This window comes from Nelusetta ayraudi, unplaced genomic scaffold (assembly GCF_046127955.1).
Source record: "Nelusetta ayraudi isolate G7.1 ecotype Tasmania unplaced genomic scaffold, CSIRO-AGI_Nayr_v1 ptg000026l, whole genome shotgun sequence".
Lineage (NCBI taxonomy): Eukaryota > Metazoa > Chordata > Actinopteri > Tetraodontiformes > Monacanthidae > Nelusetta > Nelusetta ayraudi.
Window position 1 is genome coordinate 3641966 of NW_027466076.1, and position 13035 is coordinate 3655000.

Here is a 13035-nt window from a genome sequence, read left to right on the forward strand (position 1 = left end):
CTCACTAAAAAGAGGCGGTGGCTCTTTTAGCTCCCAATATTGAACAATATGAATACACATTTAATATTTATAATATTAAATGTGTATTATTTATACACTCAACATAGAACACAGTGCTGTAAAAATAGAGCACCCACACTAATACAAATTTGTAGTGAAATGACACATCAAACAAAAAGCATTCAGCTAAGTTTCTGTGTGTGTGTGTGTTAAAGTATTTATTATTCGGTGTATCCCGTTTCTAATATTGTTATTATATTTTTTGACATTTCATTTTTCTACCGCACAAAATATCCACTGAACACGTTCTAAATCGCGGCCAACTCCGGATGTGTATCAACCCCCCCAGAAAACAAAAAACAAAAAACAAAAACAAAACAAACAAAAAAAACCCTGGCTCCCAATCAGGAGCCGACCCCCTCGTTCCCTCAGAACAGGTTCGTTTGCGGACGACAGGGGTTCTGGCGCCTTCCTGTGGCAGCGGCGCCGCATTACACATGTTGCCACCGCCTCCTCTTATTATTATTACTTCCTGTTCCTGTAAAGCCGCTGGGTGGGTGCGACACAACATACAGACAGACAGCAGGAAGTGGATCCGCCGGAGCAGCGAGCCCGAGTCCCGTGTGTCGCTGAGCCGTCGCATCTTTCGTCAAAATGCCGGTGAGTGAAGCCCTCCGGTGGCCGCCTACAGGCGCGTCAAAGCCCGCACACATCGAGAGGAACTGACGCCGTTAGCATCGCTGGCTAGCCGCGTTAGCCGCGTTTGGGACGTCGCTCGGCGGTCCGAGAGATACGTTTTCCCCGGACCCTCATAAAGGAAGCGCCACCACCTTCACCGAGTTACTATTGCGAGCCATTATTATCAACCATGTAGTTCGTAAAACAGTCCGTGTTATTCTCGGAGGATGTGAGCGACGCTAACTGAGCTAGCCGAACTAACTAGCCGCTGAGACCACTTCCTGTGTGTGTGTGTTTTTTTTTCAGGCGTACCATTCAGGCCTGATGTCCCCGGATACAAGGATGGTGGGGAACATGGCTCTGCTCCCCATCAAGACCCAGTTCAAGGGTCCGGCCAGAGGAGACGGTGAGCTGCCGGGTCGAACCGGGCCGAACACTGAACCCTGAACCCAGACTGACAGTCTGACACACGTCTCAGAGTCGGACGACTTCCGCAGTCTGCAGGGAGACACTGCCGCTGCAGCAGCACAATACAACACAACACAACCACGCTTCACAACGCCATAAAAAGTTGCCTGATTTTCATCAACCAGTGCTTTCTGTCTGCAACTGAGCCCCCCCACCCCGACGTGGCCGCATTTGAGTTACGTGACGACCCTGGGCTCTGGTTGCTCGTCACTTCCCTCTTTTTGATGTGTTTCTGCTTTCTGCAGGCGGTGACTCCGACATCATCGACGAGGCCATCTACTACTTCAAAGCCAACGTGTTCTTCAAGAACTATGAAATAAAGGTGGGGGAGGACACACACACGCACACACACATTCCCCTGAGAGTGGCAGTGAGGCCCTCCACATGTCTCAGCTTGCTCCGCTCACAGTCGCTCAGCTCACTTCCTGAAGTTTCTGTGTGTGTCTGTGGTGTGTGTTCGTGTTCCAGAACGAGGCTGACCGTACGCTCATCTACGTCACCCTCTACATTTCCGAGTGTCTGAAGAAGCTGCAGAAGGTAAATACAGGCCTTGAGTTTGTGTTTGTGAGACCAGGCTGAAGGGTTGTTGGGACCTTGAGAAAGTGAGGTCACGCCCCCTAGCTGGCCCCGCCCACTCGGTGAGAGGAGACTGAGGCTGTGTGCGGTGTCCCCACAGTGCAGCTCCAGGAACCAGGGGGAGAAGGAGATGTACTCACTGGGCATCACCAGCTTCCCCATCCCAGGAGAACCAGGCTTCCCTCTCAACGCCATGTACGTCAAACCCTCCAACAAGCAGGAGGAAGGTGAGCACTGCCGCTGCACCACGGCCACCACGCCACTCTGATGTTGGACTGGAAAAGAACCAGTCAGCTGTGTCAGTGGGGGAGACAGCCAGTGGGGGTAGCAACAGGTAGTAGCAGCAGGTAACAGCAGCTAGAAGCAGTTAGCAGCAGGTAACAGCAGCTAGAAGCAGTTAGCAGCAGGTAACAGCAGCTAGAAGCGGTTAGCCTCATTTAGAAACACCTACCCTCATGTAGCAGCAGCTAGCTTCATGTAGCCACAGCTAGAAACAGTTAGCCTCATGTAGCAGCAGCTAGAAACAGTTAGCCTCATGTAGCAGCAGCTAGAAGCAGGTGGGGGAGTCGCCCCCGACAGGAAGTGTGATGTTGTCATGATGATGATGTCATTGGCTCCTCCCAGAAACCATGAGGTCGTACCTGCAGCAGATCCGGCAGGAGACAGGCCTGCGACTCTGCGACCGTGTCTTCGACCCGCAGACAGACAAGCCCAGCAAGGTGACTGGCGCCCCCTGCAGGCTCTAATCACTGACTCCTCTGACCTCTGACCTCACCTCTAACCTCTAACCTGCCTGCTTCCCCTAGTGGTGGGTGTGTTTCGTCAAGAAGCAGTTCATGAACAAGAGCTTGTCGGCTCCCGGACAGTGAACGCACCGCCGCCGCCAGGAGCCTCCTGCAGCTGCCAGCTCAGACAGCAGGGGGCGCCGTGTTCCTCACATGACTTTTATACTGTGTTTCAAGTTGCTTGTTGTCTAGATTTCTGTGCTGAGCTCAATAAAAACAGCGATGAACGGAACCAACGTGTGTGTTTGATCTTTGATCCTCAAGACACGACCTCGGGCAATTTGATTGGCTCCTGAATCCACCTGAGGTGGTCAAAGAGGCGGAGCCAACATCTGAAAGAGGTGGTGGGGCCCTTTGTGATGTCACAAAGAGGGGTTTCTCCACATCTGAATGTGAAAGAAGCAAAGGATGGACTTTGCTTTTTCCCTGTTCAGTGTGGAGAACTGAGTGCCGGAGGTTATTTGCGAGGCCCCCAGGTGAAGACCAAAGACAGAAAACCTCTGAACAGACACGCTGGGAGTTTCCGACACTTCACTCATCCCTTTTTGTCCTGCAGGTGGAGCTGTTGTCCTCCGAACGGCAGCTGCAGATGCTGCGCCACACAGAGGAACTTGCTGCTGCTCTGGAACTCGGCCATGAGCAACTCTGTGAACTCTGAGCTGCTGAAGGAGAGGCAATAGACACTTGCACGCGCGCACACACACACACACACACACACACACAAACACACGGACACGCTACTGTAAAAACGCAGTTTCTTTATTTCACGTGCCAGGATGACGAAGCACAGAGAGCTGCTGAGTCATGTCTACTTCTTGGCCTTGCCCTGTGCGGCGACGGCCTCCATGGCCTTCCTCACTGTCTCCTTGTCGCCCAGGAAGGCCATGGGCTTGATGGGCTTCAGGTTGGCGTCCAGCTCGTACACGATGGGGATCCCAGTGGGCAGGTTGAGCTCCATGATGGCCGCGTCCGACATGCCTACACACACACACACACATACACAGAGGAGGAGAGCTCAGCCACCGGGTCTGCAACCGCCGCAACCTTTACCTTGACCCCGCCCACCCCCTCCCGCCTTATCTCCAGGATCTTGTCCCCGAAAATGTGTGACCTTTCCAAACAAAGGTCACGACTGCAACAGGAGCCCACGACTGACAACAGTCACGTCGCCGTCGCTGCTATTTTTACACACCACAACTGTGTGTGTGTGTGTGTGTGTGTGTGTGTGTGTGTGTGTGTGTGTGTGTGTTGACCTTCATGCAAATGAGGCTACGTTTTGCTTTTTACTGCAGCCCCAGCATCTTTTCATGCTTCTTCTGCGTGTGTTTGTGTGTTCTTCCACTGGCCACGCCCCCCTCCCCAGGTAGCAGCCCAGCCCCAGCAGGCGGCAGGCAGGTGGCACTGGTGTCTTGTGGGGACTCACCCTCCAGGTGCTTGACGATGCCTCGCAGGCTGTTTCCGTGGGCGGCGATGATGACGTTCTTGCCCGCCTTGATCTCGGGGGCGATGACGTCGTTCCAGAAGGGAAGCGCGCGGGCGATGGTGTCCTTGAGCGACTCGCAGGTGGGCAGCTCGCCGGCCTTCAGGCCCTGGTAGCGGCGGGACTGTGGCGGGTTTGGATTTGGAAAGGAGGAGTTTTAATTTGGAAGGAAGGAGTTTTAATTTGGAAAGGAGGTGTTTTAATTTGGAAGAATTTGGATGGAAGGAGATTTAATTTTGGAAATAAGTAGTTTTATTTTGGAAGGAAGGGGTTTTAATTGGAAAGGAAGGATTTAATTTGAGAGGGAAGAGTTCTAAGTTGAAAAATTGAGTTTCAATTTGGATGGAAAGAGTTTTAATTGGGGATGAAGGAGTTTTACACATAATCATTTTTCAAAGAAATCAAACCCTTATCTGTCTCTCCTTTCACAATTCATAAGCTGAACTTTGAAAATCCTCCAGAAGCTCATCGATTCGAAGAATGTGCAAATTAAAACGCATTTCGAAGCTGTGGTAGTGACGGTGTTGGTGGTGCTGATGGTGATGATGATGGTGATGGTGGTGGTGGTTGTAGTGAGGTTGTCACGGTGGCTTGGCTCTCACCTGGCTGATGATCTTGTGGTAGGCGTGATCCGCGTCCATGGGCGGCGGCGGGATGTCGAAGGAGCGGCGCCAGATCTTCACCTGCTCCTCGCCGTGCTTCTCTGCCGTCTCGGCCTTGTTGAGGCCAGTCAGGCCGCCGTAGTGGCGCTCGTTAAGGCGCCAGGTGCGAATCACGGGCAACCACATCTGGTCGGTGCCCTCCATGATGGTCCACAGCGTCTTGATGGCGCGCTTCAGCACAGACGTGTAGCACACGTCGAACTTCATCCCTGCCTCCTTGATGGCCAGGGCGCCGCGCCGGGCCTCCTCCGTGCCCTTCTCACTCAGGTCGGCGTCGAACCAGCCGCAGAAGCGGTTCTCCTGGTTCCAGGCGCTCTCGCCGTGGCGCACGATGACCAGTCGGTGGGCGGCAGCCATGTCTGCTGGACGTGGAGGAAGTGAAGGAAGTGGAGCTGAGCTGACGGGGGAGTGGAAGGCCGAGATGCTGCATGCCGCTGCTGCTTTTATAGCCGCCCCGAGGCAGGGGCGGGGGTTGGGGTGTGGGAGGAGGCCATTCCTGTGGCTGGCCAATCATGGCGGCCCGCCCTGCAGCCTGGTCAGCTGGGTCTGGCGGGGGAAAAGGTCGGAGGTCGTGGGGGAGACAAAAATAGCAATGTGACTTTTACAGGAGGGACATCTGCCGAGCGTCGGGTTAGCATGAGGCGCTAACGGCTGTATGTGGAGAACAGGGTTGTTAGAGGGGGGTTCCGGGGGGTGAAAGTGGGTGGAGTCTGAACCCCTCCTCCGTCCCCCCCGAGTGTCGGCGACTCTGCAACAACTGTGTTGACTTAACACACACAGTTTTAAACATGCTGGGAAAATTTCAGCCAAACATCTAGAGGGAGGAGTTTTAATTTGAAAGGAAGGAGATTAAATTTTGAAGGAAAGAGTTTTAATTTGAAAGGGAGGCATTTTAATTTGGAAGGGAGGAGTTTTAACTAAACTCATGCCCTGAGTCTATGCATCAATAAGTGAATAATTAATGATTGACATGCAGAATCAAATTGTTTTTCAAAACACTGTAAAATATCACGGCAGCTGAATATTGAAATTCCTTTCAAAGCTTGTCAATTTGAAGAATGCACCAACAAAAAAAAACAACACATTTTATTAGGTGAAGAAATGAATTATATTGGAGATTTTTGCTTGTTTCTGAGTGGAGAATTCGAATTTGTTCGGGCGTTGACGGCTGTTGAATGAGAAGGATTCAGGTAGGTACACGTGTTGATGTCGAGAGGAACAAATGACTCGACACGCAGAGACACACAAAGACACACACACACACATAGAGTTTTGGTTGACGGTGTGGTTTATTAAGCGAACACTGCTGTTTATGACGAGTCATGGGATCTGCAAACAGTAGCACCTGATTATTTTAGTTATTTGATTCATATGTTTCAAGTTCAGGTCCATCCTATGCGTGGACACACACACACACACACACACACACATACACACACGCACACATACACAGGCACACGCACGCGCGCACACACACACACACACAGGTGGTAGAAGCTGATTAAGGCTTGCAGGAGGTTTTCAGGGATGTCGGTCGACCGGCTGACGAGTCGCTGCGGGTTTTGTGTCCCTTGTCATCTGTTGTCGTCGTTGTTGTCGTCGCTTATTATTTTTCCTTTTGGCTCAGTTGGCGTCTCCGCACTTCAAGTTAAGGCTTCGTCCGTGCTCCCCCCCCCCACCCACCACCCACCGAACCCTCGAACCCTGGATCGCTGGAGGTTGATCATCTCACACCTCCAGACACCCTTCAGCAGTTTATTTCACTACAGTAGTGTTGCTATCAAACAAGACCTACCCCCTGGCACTAGCCCCTCCCCTCCCCCCTCCCAAGCTGGCATGCAGAGACCCCTCACCCCCTCCCCCCCTCCCCGCCAAGCCCCTCTCCTCCCCCGAATACCGCCGTGACCTGCTAAAGGAAGTAGAGGGATGTGTGTGTGTGTGAGGTTTTGTGGGCGAAGGCGTCGCCGCTCAACATGCACCGTAAAGCCTTTTTAGCGGGAAGCGTTAACGTCTCTGTCGATGCTCTCTACCGTCTGATTGGTCAGGACGTTTGGGAGGTTGTGTGTGAGTTTGATTTTCTTCTTGTCGTTACATCATCGGCTCTAGCTGTATGATTTGGTTGGGGGTTTTTCTTCGTGCGTTCTTGCAGGGGTTTTTCCGGCTCCGGCTTCTCCCCCCACCTCGCAGCTCACTTGGCCGCCTCAGTCACCACCTGGGTGAGCGTCTGGTGCTTCTCAGTCGTCTTCTTGCTCACCAGCGTCTCCTGCACCACCTCCTGAACCTCCTCCTGCGCCTCCTTCAGGGTCTCGGTGACGGTGACTGACTTGGTGACGTGCTTGGAGCCGTCCTCGCCCGTGGTAATGGTCTCCACCGTCTTGGTGATGACCACCTTTTGGCTGCCGTCGTCCTTGACGGGGCTGTCGTCAACGCCGTTGGCCAGCACCTCGCCGTCCTTCTCCACCTCTCCGTTCATGGCCACGTCCTTCTTCTCCACCTGCTGCTCCTCGGCTGGATCACTCTTCTTCTTCTCTACTTTCTCCTCTGCAGCCTCTGGTGTGGTGGCCTCTGTCTTTTGGCTCTCAGGTTTTGGGGATTCAGGTTTTGGGGATTCAGACTTTGGAGATCCAGGTTTTGGGGATTCAGGTTTTAGGGATTCAGACTTTGGAGATCCAGGTTTTGGGGACTCAGATTTTGGGGATCCAAGTTTTGGGGATTCAGACTTTGGGGATCCAAGTTTTGGGGACTCAGATTTTGGGGATCCAAGTTTTGGGGATTCAGACTTTGGGGATCCAAGTTTTGGAGACTCAGATTTTGGGGATCCAAGTTTTGGGGATTCAGACTTTGGGGATCCAAGTTTTGGGGACTCAGATTTTGGGGATCCAAGTTTTGGGGATCCAGGTTTTGGGGATTCAGATTTTGGGGATCCAAGTTTTGGGGATTCAGACTTTGGGGATCCAGGTTTGGGGGATTCAGATTTTGGGGATCCAGGTTTTGGGGATTCAGACTTTGGGGATCCAGGCTTGGGGGATTCAGGCTTCAGAGACTGAGGCTTTGCGACCTCAGATTTGGGGGACTCTGGTTTGGGGGATTCTGATTGTGGAGATTCAATTTTAGGTGATCCAGGTTTGGGGGATTCAGACTTTGGGGATCCAGGTTTTGGGGATTCAGACTTTGGAGATCCAGGTTTGGGTGATCCAGCCTTGGGTGAGCCTGCTGCAGGAGACTCGGACTTGGGACTCTGGGTCTTCAGGGAGTCGGGTTTGGATGACTCTGTCTTGGCAGCGTCGGTTTTTGGAGCTTCGGTTGCAGTGACAGAATCCTTTTCAGCCACCTCCTCCTGTTTTCCTTTCTCCTCTTTCTCCTCTTCAGTCTTGGGAGCTTTGTCGTCTACTGCCTCTTCATCCTCCTCCTGCTCCTCCTCCTGCTGCTCCTCCTCTGGAGCAGCTTTAGCCTCGGGGGCTTTGGAGCACAAGACTGTCTCCTCAGTGATCTCCTCCTCCTCTTCCTCCTCCTCAGCTTCTCCTCCTTCATCAGCTCCTGCCTCCTCCTCTCCCTCACCTTCTTCTTCTTTCTCTCCCTCCTCATCCTCCTCCTCTTCCTCTTCCTCTTCACCTTCTCCTCCATCCTCTCCTTCCACCTCCTCTTGCTCCTCCTCCTTGTCCGGGGCGCTAGCGCTCACTTTAGCTTCGGTTGCACCTATGATTTCTTCCTCCACCGCCTCTTCCACCTCCTCCTCATCTTCCTCTTCTCCCACGGCGGCCGACAGCTCCTGCGCCACCTCCGCCAGGGCCTCGTCCATCTCCGCCTTCTCGTCCTCCACCCGAGTCTCCTCGATGATCTCCTCCACAAACTTGTGCTGCACCTTCAGCCTGGGCATCTCCATCTTGGCCATGGAGGTCCTGGAGGACACGGCCGGGCGGTAGGGGGAGGTACTGAAGTGCGTCTCCTCGCCCTCCAGCAGTTTTCTGGGGGAAGACGAGCAGAGCAGGGAGAGAGAGAGAGAGAGAGAGAGAGAGAGAGAGAGAGAGAGAGAGAGAGAGAGAGAGAGAGAGAGAGAGTTGAAGGTCCAGCAGTGGAGACACGAGGAGCAGCAGGAGGAGCAGGAAGTTCTTACCTGTAGGCAGCGATCTCGATGTCCAGGGCCATCTTGACGTTGAGCAGGTCCTGGTACTCACGCAGGTGACGAGCCATCTCCCACTTGGTGCTCTTCAGCTCGTTGTCCAGCTGGTGGATGGTCTCCTGGGGACACAAGGTAGCGCTGGTGAGTTCCTCACTTTCATTTCTTTATTTGTCAATAATATGTAGAAAACTCCTAAATAATCCAACTCTTCCATATGATTTAAACATCTTGTTTTTCCTTTCTTGCTCTACTACTACTTTTTCTTCATTTCCTTTTAATTAATATAATTTCTCTTCTCTTTGCACTGTGTTGTTACTGCAATTATGCAAATTTCCCCAATCTGGGCGTTCTGTTGTATCATATGTTGCTGCCGCACCGCAGACTGACTCAGTAAAAGGCCTCAATTTATTCTGACGCAATACAGGATTCAAGGGCAGCTCCCCCCCACTACCTCCTCACGCCCACATCAGTGGTGTAATGCAAGGACAGAGCCACTGGGGGGAGTCCAAGTCGACTCTCTGACTCAGCAGCAGAGGGGGGAGGGGTGAGCTGCTGCAGTGATGCCCTGAGGGTGACGCAGCAGCAACAGCAGCAGCAGCAACGGGAACTGAATCCTGATCAGTGGCGACGAACCAGTGACGTCACCGAGTTCACTGCAGTTCTCATACCGGCTAAAACCTGTTGATGCAAAGTTTGACGCACGCACAAAAAACTTGTTCCAAACGTTTGCGCACAAACACACATACACGCACGCACAGTCACACACAAACTCACACTCAGACACACACGCAGACACACAACATGAGATGAGCCTCTGCGGTGCGTCTTTACGCACGGCCGCCCCCAATTGGTCCCGCCCCCCACAATCCCCCTCCCCCTCGCTCACCTGTAGCCCGGCCAGGTCGCCGTTGTGTCGGTCCTCGACGTCGCTCAGCTGCCGCTCGAGGGAGTCGCGCGCGCCGCGCACGGCCTCCAGCTCGGCGCTCTTGGACGCGAGCAGGCGGCGCTGCTCGGCGATGTCATCGCGCGCCGACCGGATGGCGTCCTGGTTGCGCTCGGCAGCCTCGCTCAGCTGCGCGCAGCGGCCCCGGAACCAGGCCTCGACCTGTTGCTGCTGCTGCTGCCCGCGGTCCTCCAGCTCGCTGCGGATCTCCCGCAGCGCCTCCGTGACGTCGGAGGCGGCGCCGCGCGCCTCGCCGCCGCGCCGCTCCACGCTCACCTGCGCCTCCTGGATGTGCGCGAGCAGCTCGCCCACCTCCTCCTCATGGCTGCTGCGCACGAAGCCCACCTCGTCTTGCAGCGCCTGCACCTTCTTCTCCAGCTCCACCTGCAGCAGCCCCGAGTCGCCGGCGTCGCGCTTCAGCGCGCGCACCGCCGCCTCGGTCTCCTCGCGCACACGCGCCTCCTCCTCCAGCCGCTCGCGGAGCCGCCTCGCCTCCTCGTCCAGGTGCTCGCTGTCCAGCTGCGCCTGCGCCTTGTCGCGGTGGATGCTCTCCAGCGCGGCGCGCATCTCCTGCAGCTCCTGGTCGTAGAGCGCCCCCAGGTCGGAGCGCGACACCTGCTGCTGGCGCAGCGCCTGGATCTCCGCCTCCACCTGCTGGTTCTGCTGCTCCAGGAAGTGGACCTTGTCGATGTAGACCACGAAGCGGTCGTTGAGGCCCTGCAGCTGCTCCTTCTCGCTGGAGGAGCGGCCGTAGTCCCCGCCGGAGTCAGCGGCGGCGGCGGCGGAGCGGGACACTGTCGCGTTCACGCTCCTCTTGTAGGTGGAGGTGAGGGCGGAGGCGGAGGTGAGGGTGGAGCCGGGGCCGGAGCGGGACCAGGACTGGGAGCGGAAGCCGCTGGAGGGGCTTCCTGCCTGGCGGCCGTAGTTGATGCTGCTGCTGCTCCGGAGGTCCATGGTCCTCCTGAAGGGACTCCCGAGGCTCTCCGGGTAACTCATCCGGTCAGTCGGGGCTCCGCAGGAGGAGAAGGTGGGGAGCCGGTGGACGGGCGGGTGTCTCTCTGTGTGTGTGTCCGTGTGAGTGAGTGGGTGAGTGAGTGGGTGAGTGTGAGTGTGTGCAGGTGAGGAGTGGATGGCTCTCTGAAGCGACACAACTCTTCTCCGTCCGCTGCTTTTAAAGCCTGAGGGGGCGGGGCGAGGAGGGATGGGGAGAGAGGGGGGTCCGGACCAGCCGGTGGGCGGAGCTCTGATTCCCGTCCGGTCCGGGACGGGACAACACTCAGCGGCAGGTTTTTAATTACCAACAAAACTTGTTCATGTTGTCAAAAGGATAAAAAAAAAAAAGTTGAAATTTGAGTTGAAGTAACTTGAAATAATCATGCTGTGGCCTGCTAAGTAAGCATCATCATCATCATCATCATCATCATCATCATCATCATCAGCAGCAGCAGCAGCAGCAGCAGCAATTTGATCAGGTAGAAGCACTTTTATTGCCTCATTGATCAGATCAAAGACTGAAAAACACAGAGTCACTGTTGCACGACGGTTCTGGCAGTCGTGATGAGTTCAGCTACTTCTCGCCGCCCACCCTTCCCCCCGCCCCACCCACCCCCTCCTCCTCATCCCCGACAGGTTATTGATCCCACCTTCATCCGGCCTCCAATCCCGGATCAATCACATCGATTGATGTGGAACAATTATAAACCTGTGGGAGGGAAAAAATGCACCAAAAACCAGCTGCACTGCTGCATCTTAGGAGCCGCATGATGCTGTGGGAGTTTCCCCACACACACACACACAGGCACACACACACACACACACACACACACACACACACATACACATACACGCACACACACACACACACACATACACACACACACACACACACGTGCGCACACACACGCACACACACGCACACACACACGGCCATCTATCCGCTACTCGTCTCCACCTCCCATCATTTTTCCTGGCTGGTCTCAGGCTTCGTCTCATTGCCAATTTTAGCTCCACTGTCTCACTGGCAGACAGTGAGATGGACCCAGGAGGTGGGGGGGGGAGGAGGAGGAGGAGAAAGCACGACGTCCTCCTCCTGCTGCTGCCACACCCTATTGTGCCCTTCACCAGCCTGGATGGATGAGCAGGGCCTGACTGGGGGAGAAGGAGGAGGAGAAGGTGAAGGTGGAGGAAGCGGTAGAGGAGGAGGAGAAGATGGAGGTGGGGGAAGCAGTGGAGGTGGTTGATGAGGAGGAGGAGGTGGAGGAAGTTTTGGAAGTGGTGGAGGAGGAGGAAGAGGAGGAGGAGAAGATGGATAAGGAGGAAATGATGGAGGTGGTTGAAGAGGTGGAGTAGGTGGGGGTGGTGGATGTGGTGACGGAGGAGGTCGAGGACGAGGAGAGAAAGAGGGCAGAGAGGGAGGAGTTGGATAAGGAGGAGGAGGTTGTTGTTGAGGAGGTGCAGGAGGAGGAGGAGAAGAAGAAGGAGGTGCGGGAAAGGGAGGTACACGATGAGGAGGAGGAGGAGGAGAAGAAAGAGGAGGAGGAGGAGCAGCAGCAACAGCAGGAGGTGTTTGACAGCAGCACTGCAGAGTTGGAGTGTTTTCAAGCTGCAGTGCTGCAGTGGAGCTCTGAGCCAAGCAGAGGACAGACGGGAGTGTCTGCTCGGCCCCCTGGTGGCTGGCCGCTGAACAGCACTGTTTTTCAGACACCACCATCTCAACACCAGCAAAGTTTGTCTGTCTGTTTGTCTTTTTAGATTTCGACTCTGAAATCCTGGTGAGGCTCTGAGAGCAGCTGGAGAAGAAGAAGGTGAAGAAGAAGGTGAAGAAGAAGGTGAAGAAGAAGAAGAAGAAGAAGAAGAAGAAGAAGAAGAAGAAGAAGAAGAAGAAGAAGATGCTGAAACAACTGAGGGAGATCACAGTGATAAACAACAAGTGCAGTGAAACACATTCAAAAAGTAAAATGACATTAGTGCCGAATGGATTTATGTTAATGATGCCCCGCCCACTGCAGCATAAGCACTGTGTGTGCGTGCGTGTGTGTATGTGCGTGCACGCGGTCAGAAGAGTGATGTGACTTGCGGCGTCAATACTGTAGCTGCTACACACGTAAAGTGCTGTTTTACAAACAGGGGCGGGGGCATGGCTGTGTCCACCACACACACACACACACACACACACACAGAGGACGCCCCCTATTGGTTGCCGGCGGCCGGCAGGAGGCGCTGCATTGCGCTGCAGGGGCCTCGAAGGCAGCTGATTGGACAGAGTGACTCGGCACATTCACAGAGAGAGAGAGAGAGAGAGAGGGAGGGACAGAGGAGGCGTC

General features: G+C 54.5%; 3 protein-coding genes across 3 annotated transcripts; 1 reads left to right on the top strand and 2 right to left on the bottom strand.

Moving 5' to 3' along the window:
• The first annotated feature begins 502 nt into the window (after positions 1-502).
• Positions 503-2739, top strand: arpc3 (actin related protein 2/3 complex, subunit 3). The gene is made up of 7 exons (XM_076029131.1): positions 503-660; positions 985-1084; positions 1392-1468; positions 1615-1683; positions 1823-1949; positions 2347-2441; positions 2529-2739. The coding sequence occupies exons 1-7, from the start codon at positions 655-657 to the stop codon at positions 2589-2591; spliced, it is 537 nt and encodes a 178-aa protein (XP_075885246.1). The 5' UTR covers positions 503-654; the 3' UTR covers positions 2592-2739.
• A 509-nt stretch (positions 2740-3248) lies between these two features.
• On the bottom strand, positions 3249-5074 carry pgam2 (phosphoglycerate mutase 2 (muscle)). Its single transcript, XM_076029130.1, has 3 exons — positions 4590-5074; positions 3931-4111; positions 3249-3485 (listed from the first exon to the last, which is right to left on the bottom strand). Exons 1-3 carry the CDS (start codon positions 5004-5006, stop codon positions 3316-3318), a joined length of 768 nt encoding a protein of 255 aa, XP_075885245.1. The 5' UTR covers positions 5007-5074; the 3' UTR covers positions 3249-3315.
• Positions 5075-6837: 1763 nt separating this feature from the next.
• On the bottom strand, positions 6838-10846 carry nefma (neurofilament medium chain a). Its single transcript, XM_076029125.1, has 3 exons — positions 9656-10846; positions 8764-8888; positions 6838-8614 (listed from the first exon to the last, which is right to left on the bottom strand). The coding sequence occupies exons 1-3, from the start codon at positions 10706-10708 to the stop codon at positions 6838-6840; spliced, it is 2955 nt and encodes a 984-aa protein (XP_075885240.1). The 5' UTR covers positions 10709-10846.
• Between the last annotated feature and the right edge of the window lie 2189 nt (positions 10847-13035).